Source organism: Dermacentor variabilis, chromosome 7, assembly GCF_050947875.1.
Source record: "Dermacentor variabilis isolate Ectoservices chromosome 7, ASM5094787v1, whole genome shotgun sequence".
Classification (NCBI taxonomy): Eukaryota; Metazoa; Arthropoda; class Arachnida; order Ixodida; family Ixodidae; genus Dermacentor; species Dermacentor variabilis.
In genome coordinates this window covers 171,219,269-171,235,125 of record NC_134574.1, presented here as the reverse complement: position 1 = coordinate 171,235,125, position 15,857 = coordinate 171,219,269, and the positions used below count along the sequence as shown (strand labels likewise).

Sequence of the window (15,857 nt, the reverse complement as noted above, 5' to 3'; positions counted from 1 at the left end):
AGCCAACCGTCACTGTCATTGTCCGTGCAAGAGTTAAATTATTTGCGCATGACATGAAGGCTGACCCACATTTGCAATATGTCATTTAGATTTTCTTCTGTTTTCCGGATGTACCAGATTGTTTTCATACCGTCACGTACGTAAGAGTATCCTTATGGGTGATAATAGCTGTGCAAGTGGTTGTTTGGGGGTATAAGTATGACCGATCCCGGAAGTAAATTTTCGTTGTTGATAATTAGCGCTTGTCTTCGGTTCTTCTTGTGTCCTCGTTTTATTGCGCTATACGGATACTTTTAAATAATGACAGACCAACAAGCCCGTATCGCCACACTCGGCGATGTTGTCCCCCGCCGCCGGTGTCCGTCGCAGCTATCGCCTGGAATGAGAAGGAAATATACCCAGTTCCCGCCAAGGTCGAGCCCGGGCCCTCTGCGTGGGAGTCAGCTGCTTTACCACTGCGCCACGCCAGCGCTTGCAAGCTGCTGCGAAAACATGCCCTCTGCATGCATCCTATCGCGCGCGAGTCACGCGATTAGTTGCTGTATAGAGGAAGCCTTCTACAGTACCTCTACGCGCTATGCAAGATGCGTAGTGTCGATACGTGCACACTTTGCACTGCAGTTGCATATTATTGCACCAGGTGACATGCCATGCAGTAGTTGGATAGATAGCGGTACAAGGCAGACAAAGAAGTTTATAGAGTAAGAAAAAGAAGGTCAAGGAGATGTGTGCGAAAAAAAATTGGGCTCCAATCCACGCTGTGAAGGTGGTTGGACAGTGAAGCTGTAAATGGCACTTAGAACGATTACCCGTTGTGACGGAGATTGAAATTATTCACATGGCGACATTGACATGCGCTTTACCTAATTATTAGCCAAAGATGTTTCAACGGTCTGCGTCTTGGCTTGCGCGGCTAATTCGTGCACATACGAAGAGTGGACTAGATACAAGCAAAATGCACTTAGCCTGGAACCTCATTCGATCACACACGGAACAACTAAATCAAAATTTCGCGTCGAGAGATTTCTTCTTATATTTAGTGTTTACACCTTTAGGACGATTGATTGCTTTGTACCTTCGTCGCAATTGACCGCGTTTCGGCTTCGCGACAGTCATCGTCATACTGCCGCGCTTGTCGCCTGCGCTGAGCGTCCTGGACACGATGTTCATCCGTGGCACGAGCACGACGCCGTCGTTCACATTGTCGTCTCTGCTCGCCGCTCCTCGTGTGCACGCTGCTGTGCAGGAGTGCTCACTATACGTGGCCTTCCTGTAGCACTGTCACAGCATAAATGCAATGCCTTGCTAGGCGGGTCCTCTCTGTATCTTTGTAAAGTAGGGACGTCAAGTCCAGTGTCACAAACTGTGCTGTCACATACCTGCACTCGAGTTTGTATCTTACATGGGCATTGACGTCATGCCACCTGTTATAATCGGATGTCGTTATCAATCATTCTGTGCTTCCTATTGTTAACGACCGCTTTATACAGGCGACGGGTTTTATGCTTTTCTTTATCGAAACGACCTATGTGCTATGCACTGTATGTGTGATTCTAGAGGATATAAAAAAGTTTTGCTTCAGTTTTAACCTAGATTGCACTGCAAGAGGTTATATTTGCCCACGAACACGACAAATGCATAGGGGGGCTAGAGGCATACAGCTTCGCTGTAAAAGGCTAGAATGAGATGCATGTACAGCATACCCGATTAAATAAAGCAGGCTAGGTGACTATTTGACACCGCTACGTTTTAAAGAGCATGCCAATTAATAATCATCGTCAGCACCGGCAGGCGCAGCATTGTATCGTGCCACTTGACACGATGAGGATGAGTTATTGGCATCAATTTTGAAACGGGGCGGTGACAAATAGTCACCTAGCCTTGTTGATTTAATCAGGTATGCTATACATGTTTTTCATTTTAGCATTTTGTATACATCTCCTTAACCATCTTTCTTCCCTCTAAACTTGTCTATCGACCTTGCCCCGCTTCCTGTGCCTGTAACAGATCAGGTCGTATTAATCTCTTCCCTGCGTCTTTTCCACCAATACTTCAAAAGATTTTGCCTATCTCAACTGTTGACTGATTGATGCTTCCGTACACTTTAAACCTAAGCGCTTCTGGATGGTGTGCGTTACCTACGGGTCTCACTGGGTGAATCTCATCGCATTCTATAAGGATGTGCTGAGTGATCTTGAGATTTTTGCTGCGGCATACACATGCCTCGTCTTGTTGCGAATATTTGCTGCGGTATATTTTTGTCCTTAGGCAACCAGCTCGTGCGTCAAATAGCGAGGCCCTTACCTTCTTGCTATCGTACAGATTTCTCCTTGTAATTTCTTCCCTCTAATTCTTGTAAACCTCCATTGTCTTTTTTGTTCCATTCTTCGCATTCAATTCACTGTCTCTGCTTCTCTCATTTACTTTTTAATGACTCATGGTTGACTATCTACATTTTCAATTACCCTGCACTTGGTTGACATGTAGCAGTCGCATGTAGCAGTTGCGTGTTGCATGTAGCTAAACCAAGTTAATTTGTCACCGCCCGGTATCAAAGGGGATGCCAGTAAGTCACCGTCATCATCCACAGCATCGTATCGTGCCACGCGTCAAAGTGCGCAGCGTTTACTCTACGATACACGTTATGGCGCTTCCACGCAAGGCACAAACCAATGCCGAAGAAGCGAATCGTAGAACTACGCGCGCAGCTGCAACCAGGCAACGTCGGACTCAGCAGACCGCTGTGTAGAGAATATGTGGCACCCCCAGGGCGTGGCGGCGGCAGACGCGGGCTGTGGTGACATCCCTCCACAGTGTGTGAGCAGTGGCGGGTGGCGGTGTGGAAGTGGTAGAAGCATGACTGAGGCCTAATAAACCTGAAAAGTGGAGGGGCTCGTCTGGGATGGACAAGGCAGGAATTCCAGACAATCTAAGGCATGTGCTTGTGCAACAAACCGACGGGTCACCGATGGAACGGGAGCGCTTGGCAGCGCAAGTGCGACAAGTGATAATGGTATCGCCGATCTCAACCTTCTCAACATCCTCGACCTCATCCACTCCGAGCGTCGAACCGAATATGGCCGCTTCCGTTGTTCACGCCGGTACCGCCGGAACACGTTCAACGACAGTGACGACGCTAGCAGCGGTGCCGCGATTCGAAAGATTCCGCGACGTGTAGTCGCCGCAGGAGTTCCTTGATAAGATGGAAAAATCTTGTGTGGCGGGGACATTTCTGATAAACACCGTGTCAAACACATCATCGGAACCGCCCTAGATGGGAGTGCCAAACTGTGGTACCGCTTCGCCGGGCCATTCGACTAATGGGACACGTTTGCCGACGCCTTCAGGAAGGAGTCGACACCGGCGACAGCAACCCAGTGCGCACAAAGCTGCGCCAGTCAATAAAGGAAGCGCATCATGGACGCCTGCTTGGATGAGATGCCGGATGCAGGTCTGATCAGGCGCAGCATAAGTAGCTGGACAAGTGAGCCGGTCCTGGTGGGAAAGAAATCCGGAGGCTACCGCGTGGAATTGACTACTCGAAGAGGGTGCAACAACGTCGTTTCTCGAAGAGAGTGCAGACCAGACCCAGAGAAGGTGCGCGCAGTGGCAGATTGCCCACGACCATCCAACATCAAGCAACTGCAGGCATTTCTTGACTTGGTCGGATATTATAGGAACTTTCTTCCACAATTTTCCCTCGCTGCTCAGTCATTAACCAACTTGCTGAAGCGGCAACAGAAATGGCGGTGGACGAGTATTTAAGAACGGCCATTTGCGACTCTCAGAGCAATGCTGGCAGCAGGTGAAGTTCTGAGCTTCCCAGACCACAACGCACGATTTGTAATTGAAACAGATGCCAGCAGTGCCGGCCTAGCAGGGGTGCTGTTACAATGTCAGGACATTTTCAGGCCAGTTTAATTCATCAGCAGAAGTTTGTCGTTACACAGTACAGGAGTGGGAGCGCTTGGCCGTTGTATGTGGCTGTTGAGAAATTCCGACCTTATTAAGAATTACAGAATTTGAAGTGCACTGCGATTACACGTAGTTGGCGTGGATGGTCCCCACTGAGCAGGCACCTCCTCGTGTGCGGCGCTGGTTGCTACTCCTTCAAGGGATTTAGTGCAAAATTAAGCACACTCGTGGGAAGGCCAGCATCCCTGGTGAGGTCTAAGCCGGGCACCTGTTGAACCAGACCTTACGAGAGTCTTAATAGTCTTACCACTAAGAGACTTACCACGTTGCTTGGACACCGACGAAGGCTACGTCGCGTTTGACAACTGCCTGCTGACCACCATTGAGGACATCAGTATCATCACTGAGGAGAAAATGTCACAGGAACAACAACATGATGCCCTTTTGCGCGACCAGCACTATCCAGGGTGAATGCCTGCAGAAAGACACTGCTGATACAAGTCGGCTGGAGGTTTTGACATCTACATCTCATCTCGAGTCATCAGGAGTTCTGGTGCAATGTCGTGGTGACCTTACGGTAGCCTAGTTGCCCGCTCACCTTCGCCCCTTGTTCCTGCAAATGGCCCACGACCACCCAAGTTCCCACGCAGGATTCTTTAAGACGCTGCGGCGCATCAGAGGGAACTTTGTGTGGCTGGGCATGAGCAGCGGCATATCCAAGTACGTCCGTGGTTGTTCAGTCTGTCAAAGGATAAGAGCGCAGCGTGGCAAACCCCAGGGACTTATTGCCAGCCACTAGCCTGCAGCACAAATGGAAGAACTAAATGTTGACCTGATGGTGCAGTTACCTACCAGCCCTCGCGGGCACAAGCACTTGCTAGTCATTGTCGACAAGTTCCCCAAATTCATTGAGCTCTTCCCTCTTCGGGCAGCAACCACACAGCAAATCGCCAGCCGTGTGGAAGAGTTCATCTGCAAACGTGGGGTACCTACTGCCATTTCTAGTGATATACGAGGTCCTTTTTCAGTAGGTTATGGAAGAACCTGATTAGGCGATGGGGCATCTCAGAGCGCCACACGGTGCCCTACAGGCCAACCGCGCAGATGGTTGAGCGGCACAATGACACCGTTAAGCAGTGCCTTCGTGCATACTGTAATGATCACAAAAACTGGCACCAACGCATTTCCGAGATTGCTTTTGCAATGCGAATTGCATTAAATGCTGCCACCGGATACATCGCAGCGCTCCTCTGCTAGCCGAGAAGTCCGTACCGTGTGGAAACCCGCTGAAGACAAGCAAGATGCCCTGCCTGCTGCATCAGCTTCCCATTCATAATTCCCGTGTTTGCGAGTAGGAGTTTCTTTCACAAACGCCTACTCATCCTTAATTATAATGACGGACAATCCCAATTGCAGCAGATGTGCTGTCAAGGAAACCCCCAAACATCTGTATAATTGAGTGCCCTACATAGGAAAACGAGGGGAGTGCCCTTCCTACAGCTTTGGAGCACTTAGACGACGTCCTTTAACAGAGAAGATCTTGGGTCCATGACCTCATGCGTCTATGTGCAAGGCCACAAGGGCGCTGGTGCGTTTCTTGAAATGCACCAGCCTGTATGACCACCTGTGACAGAATCAGTGATGAACGCTTGTGTGCGTAACAGTGCAAAATATGAACTACTTTCTTCCTTCTCCTCTTTCAGTACCCTTTTCCCTCCCCAGTGCAGGGTAACCTACCGGGCTCAGCCTGGTTAACCTCCATACCTTTCCCTTATCACTTCTCTCTCTCTCTCTCTCTCTCTCTCTCTCTCTCTGTTCTGTTTGGCAGAGACCATGGATGTCGCGCTGCAGCATCAGCAACATGGTTGGCGCGCCCAGATGCAACACTACGACCGATGGCGCCGAGCCACGACATTGGAGGAAGGTGACCTTGTCCTGCACGATACCCACCTACTCAGCGATGCTGCAAGGGACATATCAAAGCTGGCGCCAAGGTGCAATGGCCCATTCCGCATCTGCAAGCGTGTTGGTGCAAGCGCTTTCAAGCTCGCCCACCCACGGACTGGGAAAGCTGGTGGTGAGGCCATGCCGACCAAGTCGTTAAAGAGCCCCTTACCAGGTCTGGTCAGTTTGAGCTGACAAGCGCCATGCGTACACTGCGCGCTAACGATAGTGTTTGCTAAGTATTACGTCGCTACGCGCCACGGAAAGAACTGAAATTTCTAACCGAACCCGTTTGCCCTTCTCCTCGCGGGCGCCGCGCACCCAGGTGAAATGCGCCTACGTACATCGCACTGCTGTGACGTCGCTCGTAGCGACATGTGACTTCGAGAATTACTCAAGGCAACATCTGTTATTTGTGTTACCTGTTGCTTCAATACACGAATTAAAGTTGAGATAAATAACAAAACACACAAGTCGAATGTATGCGTGTTCTTGTTTTACTTCGCACCGCAGCAATTGAAATGTGTTTCCGTTAAGCCCGTTTTGTCTGCTTGTTTCCACGCTGTGCAATCGCGCGCGCAGACAACGAACGAGGAGGAAAGAACTTTATTGGGTCCTGAGGAACCCCTTCCCATCCACTCTTGGTTTAGTGGTCGGCCGGGGTCGCGGGCCGCACGCACGTTGGGACGGGAAGCCCGTGAGCATCCGCCCTTTCGTGAGCCCTCTGGATGGCCCGGAGCTAGGTCTGGTGGTCGTCGCTTCGCAGGGCTTCCATCCAGTCTTCTTCTTTGCTGAACATGGTGCCGCTTAACGCGGAGCATTGCCAAAGCATGTGCGATAGCGAGCAGTACGATTCGCCGCAATCCGGACATTGCGGGTCTACGTCCGGTGAATAAAGGCTCATTCTGCCTCTCGAGGGGAACGACCTTGTTTGCAGCATTCTGAATATAGATGACTGTGGTCTAGTAAGTTTAGCGTGGGGGAGCGGGAAGGTCCTCCTCGACAGCTGATAATGCGTTGTTATTTCGTTGAAGGTGAGCAGCGGGTCTCGGTGCTCCCCTCCCTCCCCGCCACTTCGCTCGTCACGATCGCCGCGGTGCGTGAGTCCTCGCGCGCGTCCGTGTGCCATCTCGTTGGCGTTGGGAAAGTCGGGGTGCACGTCGGCCCCCATGTGGGCTGGAAACCATTTGAGGATGTGATGACCCGCGGCTCCCTCACTGCCGAGGACGGCCGCCGCTTTCCGCGATATCGAGCCCGAGGCGGATGCTCTGGCCGCCGATCGCAAATCTGTGTATACGTAAGGACGTTCGGGGTCCCTCATTGCTATGGCTATTGCCACCTGTTCGGTCACCTCGGACGTTGCCCCCTTGACCGATGCTGCGTTAATGATCGTACCATCCCAGCGTATCGAGACGGCCGCGTACCGGTCGCTGCGCCCGTACTGGGCCGCGTCTACAAATGCCGCCAGTCCTGGACAGCTGGCGGTCGATTTCAGCAGTGCTCGGGCCCTCGCCTTTCGGCGCCCCTCGTTGAATTGCGGGTGGACGTTTTTCGGAAGCGGTTCTACCTTGAAAGTGCCCCTGACCGCCGCGCTGAGCGCGACGCTGCGTGCGTTGCACTCTGCCTCTGCATTTATCCCTGCTTCTTCTAGGATGCGTCTGCCGGCCCTGGTGGTCGACAGTCGCACGACCTGTGCCTTGGTCTGTGCTTCAATTATTTCTGCTAGCGAATTGTAGACCCCGAGCCGATCGAGCCGCTCCGTGCTTGTACTGATCGGAAGACCTAGCACCCTCTTGATGCTCTTGCGCATCAGTGTGTCTACCTTGGCCGCGTCTCTCTTGGTCCATTTTAGCGCCGAGGCTACGTAATTTACGTGACTCATGAGGAAGGCGTGGTAAAGTCTGATGAGATTGCTCTCGCTGAGCCCTCCCCTGCGGTTGGTCACCCTGAGGATCAGCCGGAGCATGTTCTCCGTTTCGGACGTGAGTCTCATGACCGTTTGCGTGTTACCGCCTTTAGCCTCAATTAGCAGCCCCAGGATTCTTATAGTGTCCACTCTGGGGATCGGCTGGCCGTCACTCGTGTGTAATTTGATTGGTATTTGATCGATCGGCGTCAAATTCCTCATGCCTTGTTTCGAGGGCCTGTAGAGCAACAGTTCTGATTTGCTGGGTGACAGACGGAGTCCCGTTTCCTTCAGGTACTCTTCCGTTGTGTCCAGCGCCTCTTGAAGAGCCCGCTCGACTTCTGCGTCGGACCCTCCCGGGCACCACACCGTAATATCGTCTGCGTACAGGACGTGATTGACGTTGGTCACTCTCGTCAGCCTGTCCGAGAGCCCTTTCAATGCTAGATTGAATAATAGCGGGGAGAGCACCGCCCCTTGTGGGGTGCCCCTCGCGCCCAGCGTGTACCAATCGGACGTGGCCTGTCCTATTTTGATCGTGGCTTTCCTGTCTCTGAGGAAGGAGCCTATGTAAGAGTGGAATTTCCGGCCGAGCCCCATCACCGAGATCGTTTCCATTAGAAATCTGTGTTTCATCGTGTCGAACGCTTTCGTTAGGTCCAGGGCCAGTATGCCCCTGGTGTCTCTGGTTATGCCGTCGATTATGTGCTTTTTGAGTTGTAACATTACGTCCTGTGTGGAGAGGCCCGGTCTGAAGCCCACCATGTTATCTGGGAAGAGGCCCTCTCTCTCTATGTAGCGCGATACTCGGTTATGTATGGCATGTTCCACCGTCTTGCCTACGCACGAGGTCAGCGATATTGGCCGCATGTTCTCCGCCGCAAGGGGTTTACCGGGTTTCGGTATTAGTATGACCGAGGCCTCTTTCCAGACCTCTGGTACTTGTCCCGTTTCCCACGCTCTGTTGATTTCTTCGGTGAGCTTCTCGACCGACTTTCCGTCTAGGTTTCTTAACAGTTTATTCGAGACCCCGTCAGGGCCCGTCGCGGAGCGTCCGTTGAGGCCTTGTAAGGTATCCCAAATTTCCGATTCCGTGAAGGGCGCGTCGAGTTCTTCGACCTCTGTGCCGGCGTATTGTGGATAGTAGCCATCGCCTGACGGGCCCAGTGGCAGATACGTCTCCGCCAGCTCCTTTAGGAAGAGCGTAGGTTAGGGCGTGTTGGTATTCCATAACTGAGGTTTTTAGCGCACGAAAAGGGACGAAAGACAGTGGCGAAACGAGGACACAGCGCTAACTTCCAACAATGGTTTTATTCCACAAAGCGGTAGACACATATAAATATAGGTAACTCGCTCTCCGTTTTGCCCTGCTCCTTTTGTTTGTGTAAAATCCTATCAATTGCCAATCTCTGATTGCCTTTGGATTGCTTGTCGTCTAACAGTTTCTTGAGGAGGTTCCACTTGCGCCCGGTTCTCATTTGTCCGTCTACCGACGCGCACACCTCGTTCCACTGTTGCTTGGAAAGCTCGATCGAGTGCGCTTCGATTTCCCGGTTTAGTGCCGCTACTTTCTTTCGCAGTCTGCGATTTAGTCTTTGCGTTTTCCACCTGGCCGTGATGGAATTCTTTGCCTCTAATAGGTGTGACAATCTCGCGTCCATCCTTTCCACGTTCAGTTCAGTTTGGACAACCCTCGTCGCGGTGCTAACGTCCTCTTTGAGCCTTCTAAAAAGGCTGTCTAGGTCCGCATATTCGCTTTTGTCTTCCTTCCTTACTTTGCGGAAGGCGTCCCAGTCGGTGACCTTAAATTCTCTCGGTGGTGTCGCCTTGACGGGGATCGTCACCGCCAGTATGCAGTGGTCGCTGCCGAGGTTCTCGTGCAGGTTGCGCCACTCGGCCCCTCGCACGTTCTTCACGAAGGTCAGGTCGGGCGTCGTGTCCCGCGCCACCGACGTAGTCGAGTCGGATAGCGGGGGTCGGTCACCAGCTCTAGCGAGCACATAGTGACTGCCTCCAATAGCCGTTCTCCCTTAGGCATTGGCCTTGCATAACCCTAGGCTCCATGGGGCGCGTTAAAATCTCCTGCCACTATTAGCGGGGCCCCCTGGCCAATGAGGCCGCCTTCGTTATTATCGACGTGAACGATTGTCTGCGGTCAGACGACGGGCTGTACACGTTGACTACGAATACGCTGTTTCTCAGCCAACTGTTCGGTATGATTTCGATCGCGGTTACCTCCGCTTTCGCGTTGCCTAACTTGAAATCTCGTACCTGGAAAGAGCATTTGTTCGCGACGAGCGTTGCCACTCCGCGCTTACCCTGTTCGAATTTCGACGAGGCGACCCGGTAGCCGGGCAAGGTCGCCTCGCTACCCAAAGTTTCTTGTAAGATTATGACGTGCGGTTTGTCCGCCTGTGAGGCAACGAACTGTAGCAGCGGAGCCTTGCGCTTTTTGATGCTAGCGCAATTCCACTGCCACACGACCAGCTCTCTAGTTGGGTTGTTCGCCATGATTGATACCTTGGATTTGTTGAGCACCTGCAGGCGCCATGTGTGCTTCGATGCGCGTCACTCTTGCCGCGAGCACTACTATGCTTTCCGTTAGTTGCTAGACCATTAGCTGCAAAGAGCTAATCGACTGCTTAATTCCCAATAGGATGCTGCTGGACTCGTGTTCCGCCAGGTTTCCCTCCTCCGTCAGGGGAGGGGCCCTGCGTTTGACCGAGCGAACCAACCGACTGCTCCCCTTGCGGGGTAGATGTACTTTGCGCCACCTGCTGCTGCTGTTGTTCGGCTAGCTGAGAAGTGGAACCTTGTTTCCGAAACGATTCGAAATCCGCCCTCATTTTCTTAATCTCCTCCTTGAGGCGCGCGTTTTCTTCCGCTAGCTGAGCTATTCTAGGGTCTTCCTTGTTATGCTTTGGCAATGCTACCTGCGTTACCTTTGATTGTGATTTCGGTTGCGCCTTTGGCCTGGCCCGGTCCGCCCAGGTCGGCCCCTCTTGAATGCGCACTTGGGAGCGGGAGCGCCCCCTGGAGAGGGAACGGCCTCTCGTTCGATCGGCTGCGCTGTTGTAGTGTCGGCGTTGTTGAACGTCCCCGTCTGGGGGCGCTTGCCACGCTGGAATCGCGTGATCTACCTTCCACCTGTTGCGGCTGGCTTTGCAGCCGCGATTTCTTGGCATTTCTGCGTCGGCGCCTCCTGCACCGCACGACGTAAGGGATTTGGTATCGTTGCTTGCACTTGTTGTCCGCCGTCGGGTGTTGGCCCCCGCAGAGGGCGCACTTGGGCGAGCACTGGTGGTCTTCAGCCGGGTCGTTGCCTCTGCAGCCGCGGCACCTCTTCTTGTGAGGATTTGGACACACGTCGACTCTGTGGCCCAAGTCACCGCACCCGTAGCACACGTCGTTTTGCCGCTTGTATAGCGTGCAGCGTATTAGGCTTAAGCCACACATGATAGTGTTCGGCACTTTCATGCCGTCGAAGAGCACTACCACCGTCGAGGTGTTTTTGATCCGCTTGGCTTCCAAGGCCTTGGGATTTCTTTGGTTCACGATCATGGCCTGAAGCTGGGCCTCGTTGATTTCGGGGTCCACTCCTCTGATGACCCCCTTGCACGTGTTGTCCGGCGCCACAATGTATGCGCCTTCTCTTAGGTGAAGCTTGTGAATTCCGGCGTATGCGTTGGCGTTCTCCTCAGTCGCCGACTGAGGAGAACGCCACTGACGAGAATGTTCTGGGTTGCGTTCGGAAAAACGATGTCTTCCTCGGTCTCGTTCGGCGGGAGTGAGGCCGCCATTGCTAGCGCTTGCGCCAGGCGAATCTGACTCACTTTTTTTCACGTCGAGGCCGTCTCTCGGCCTCACTATGATGCGAATGTGGTCCCTCGGTAGCCGGGGGAGCCTCGATGCGGCGACGAGGCGCTTGATCGCGCTCTGCGGGCCAGCCGTGCGGCGGCCGCCCTTCGTCTCTGCTCGTCCCTCGTTGCCTCGGTCCGGAACGGTCGATCCCGGTTTGGCCTTCTTGTTTCTGCCCATAGCCGTCGTCCAGCCTGGGCGATTCGCTTCTTTTTGGGAGATGTCCTCTCCCTCCACGACGGTCTCCATAGCGGGCATCCTGCCGCGCACACGTACGAGCGAGGCCTGGGCCTGCTCGGTGCTCGGCCCCGGCGATAGGCCTAGTCGGGTAGGGCTAGCTGAGCCGCAGCGTGGTCTGAACTAAAAAGTCTCGGAAATTGAAACGAGTTCACTGACCGGAAGAAAAATTGGACATTGGCGTGTTCCTTAGAAGAAAGTGCGTCGAATAGTGCACATTTCGTTGCTAGGAATCACATAAATCAGCCCGAAAACGTGTACAGAAGCGGGAGCCGAAATTCCACATCCGCAAGGGTCGACTTCTTCTTCTTTATCCGCAGACAACGAAAGTATGTAATTTTCTACCGAGTTCCAGCACGCCAACATGCACTTTTAACCGCTAAGCGTAGCACTGACTTATACAGTTAGTCAGGTGTTGTTCTGCACGGCGCGTAAAATCGTGTGCTGAGCGAAACAAGACAAATGAAACAATAATAATATTTGGGGTTTTACGTGCCAAAACCACTTTCTGATTATGAGGCACGCCGTAGTGGAGGACTCCGGAAATTTTGACCACCTGGGGTTCTTTAACGTGCACCTAAATCTAAGCACACGGGTGTTTTCGCATTTCGCCCCCATCGAAATGCGGCCGCCGTGGCCGGGATTCGATCCCGCGACCTCGTGCTCAGCAGCCCAACACCATAGCCACTGAGCAACCACGGCGGGTGACAAATGAAACAGCTCGTGCGTGACACCATCAGCGGAAGTGCGCCGCGTAGCAAAAATAGCGAAAAAAAAAGGCGATGCCCGTGACATATGCGTCACGCGATCCTCGAGCTAGACAGCGCAAGTGGAGAGAGTGTCTCTCTTGGCAGTGGCCCTCGCCTCCTGAAATCATGGGTTCGTGGCACTGAAATATTTCTACCTCGACTATAAATAAACCAATTTGAAAAATTCGTAACGCAGAATGCTCCCTAGAAGGCACGTAAGAACTTCCAGTGTATCACCTTTCAATGGGTGCCTAGCCATTGTGGTGTTTTTGGTAATTAACTCGCTGACAGTGAGGCAAGATCGGCCTCCTCTTCCTCTGATGAAGTACGGATTGCCTACTCGCGACCTGACACCAACTCCATGATCAAGGCACTCATGTAGGACCTTACAAAGGCTTACAGAGCCCACTCTGATAACATTCACAGACGTCTACATACGATTGACCCAGACGGTAAATTCTGTTTGCCCCCGAAGCTTACACGGAGCAAAACATCATTGCTACACAGGATTCGGCTCGGCGTTGCTTTCACCGGTCGCTACGCACACCTCATCGGCCAATCGAACAGCCCTGATTGTGTAAGCTGCCAGATGCCCGAAACACTGCAACACGTACTGTGCGACTGCCCAGCATATATGCTGGAGCGAAGGGCGTTAGACAGTTTCCTAGCCAGCGTTGGCAGACAACTACTGTCGGAGGAAGCTATCCTCGGCCCATGGCCTGACACTGCAATTTCAATGCGTGCAACAAAAGTATTGTTGAAGTTCCTGCAGGACACCAAGCTCGACGAGCGGCTCTAGCGAGGCAACTGTCTCATGTACATAAGTACTCACCACTTCTCTTATCATCATCCTCCATCCCAATACCTTCACTCCCCTTCCCTCTTCCCCAGTGCAGAGTAGCAGACTAGAGCGCACTAGCTCAGGTCGACTTCTCTGTCTTTCCTATCAATAAATTCTATTCTGTTCTGTGTGTTCCAGTGTATAACAGAAATTTGCTATTTGGCCTGGTGAGGGACCCTTTGAATAGTATCCTCAGTGGTCAGCGGGGGCTTGACGTTTCAGGGGAGGGGGGAGGGAGGGGCAGGCTTTGAGGACATCCATCAGTAGGGGAGGAGTATGTGGCGCCCCCTGGGCGTGGTGGCGGAAGACGCGGGCTGTGTGTGTGAGCAGTGTGCGCGCGGTCGCGGGCGGCGGTGTGGGAGTTTATACAGTAACTTCATGAAAGTTGAAGGCGATGAAAGCGCGGCTGACGCCTAACATACATGACATTACTCACCTGCACCAAACGTCGGAAGAGTAGGCAAAGAAAGCTTCACTTCAACTTCACATTCAACTTGGCTACTGCAGGAACTTGAATGCGACATGACCACCAGTGGCTTTCGTATTTGCGCCTTTTCTGGCTACCAAAGTCCTCCTCACGGTAAGAGTAGCGGTTTCGCTATGTCATAAGCGTAATTTACTAAAACAATTTAACTTGAGTTTCCCCATTGCTGCCTTTTTTTTTTAATGCTGAAAATTTCCACGCATTTGCCTTATTTGAGGTCGCCTGCTCACTCTTTCTGCCGTAGAAACCTGGACAGACAGCGTGCCCCCAGAGACGGCAGGGTTCTCCCGAATCTTCTTCCTCGAAACCGGAGGCTCCGGTTCCCTCACAGCACGCATCTCCTGCGCGGTTGAATCGGCGGCGAGGGTGCACCCTCGCTGGACAGTCTACCTTCTGGCCGCGGCCAGTGGATATGCGTCACGAAGAAACGTCACCTTCGCAGGTCCTTTCGCTCAAGTGCTCAGGTCCATTCCGAACGTCGTCGTGGACGTCGTCAGGGTGAGTGCTGCCGTCTGTCCAACTCATGATTTTGTCTTCGTGGGCTGGTCCAGTGCATCATCGTGTATTTTCAACACCACCCGATGCTATGGAGCACTGTCAAAAAGCTATTATGCGGCTTGATGGAAACTGCACAGCATACGTGACAATCGCGGTAGAGCTTGAGTGCCAATGAACGCAGCATAGTTTAAATTAAATTATGGGGTTTTACGTACCAAAACCACGAACGCAGCATGCTTAAGTATGCAGTGACACGACGCATTGCACATGCAATGAGTACAGGTGTAGGTACACCTATAGGTCTGAAAAAACATACAAGACGTTATGTATGAACAGATTATAAATACATGTCGATACAGCTCGAAAAAATATTCATAGCGGCCATTCAGTCGTTTAACTTGACTGACTGAGGGAGTGATTTAGGCTTTTACTGAATAAATTTGAGAGCGGCGGCGTGCGGAGAGGTCAGAGAAGCACAGATCTTCTTTCTTTCATACATCAGAAAATATTATTCACGTCGGCTCAGTGGTTGCTAGCGAGAGCGTTCGTTGCGCGCTAAGAGCTGGCAAGCGAGAAAAGGCGCAGGAAACACGGGCCATCATAGAATTCACACGCTGCTTGCCTTAGCGCATTTCGGTAACTGTCCGCGCAAAAAGGAGAAAATACTTCGATATTAGTGACATATAACACATAACCTATACACCCGCGCTGCTCTTAGGACAGGAGATCAAGAAAGAAAACGGCCTACACTTTCTAGCCAAATAAAATAATATTCTCCCAAGATATCCATGTTTCTCGATTGATTTGGCGTTCCCTCTTTGCTGTGCCCGTTAATAATTGGATAACTGGCCGTTTAATACTTTTCTCCTTCTGTGCTCCGGCACTGCCATGAGCAGCCAAACGAGGTCTTCGAGGGGACGCCCCTTGAGTCGTGGTACGAGTCGGGGATCCTGAGCAAGAGCGCCTACCCCGTCGAGCACCTGGCCGATGCTCTCAGGCTGGCGGTGTTGTACAAGCAAGGTGGCGTGTACCTCGACATCGACGTCATCGTGATGCGATCCCTGGACTCGCTGCCACCTTGCGTCTGCCAGTCGCCTGTGGTGAGCTGTTAACGCGACCACTGCAAGGAGTGACTGCAGAGTATTTCAGCAAAGTGTTGCCGTTGTACAGTTACCATTAACAAGGCAGCCCCCTACCCACTTTGCTTGCTCGGGATTTACTGCGCATGCGGATCTGAGGGGAAGTCGTCGGTGCGGCTCTGTGCTAAAATACTCTGCTGACTGATTGACTAAAACGTCTTTATTTTCGTTTTTTGTTTTATTTACATATTTGAGATACGAGTATTCGAAACTGAGTGCGGATACAACAATTCTCTTCGATCGAAGAATTCGATTTGCGTGCTTGCGCGGACACGACGACGCCTTT

The 15,857-nt window shown here is 52.3% G+C and overlaps 1 protein-coding gene across 1 annotated transcript in view; it reads left to right on the top strand.

The window, feature by feature from the left end:
• LOC142588931 (lactosylceramide 4-alpha-galactosyltransferase-like) overlaps positions 1–15,544 on the top strand; it is a 32,042-nt gene extending 16,498 nt beyond the window's left edge. Inside the window, exons 3-4 of the mRNA XM_075700741.1 lie at positions 14,179–14,432; positions 15,329–15,544. Coding sequence (XP_075556856.1) covers positions 14,179–14,432; positions 15,329–15,544 — 470 coding nt within the window. The remainder of the gene's footprint in view (positions 1–14,178; positions 14,433–15,328) is intronic.
• The last annotated feature ends 313 nt before the right edge of the window (positions 15,545–15,857 follow it).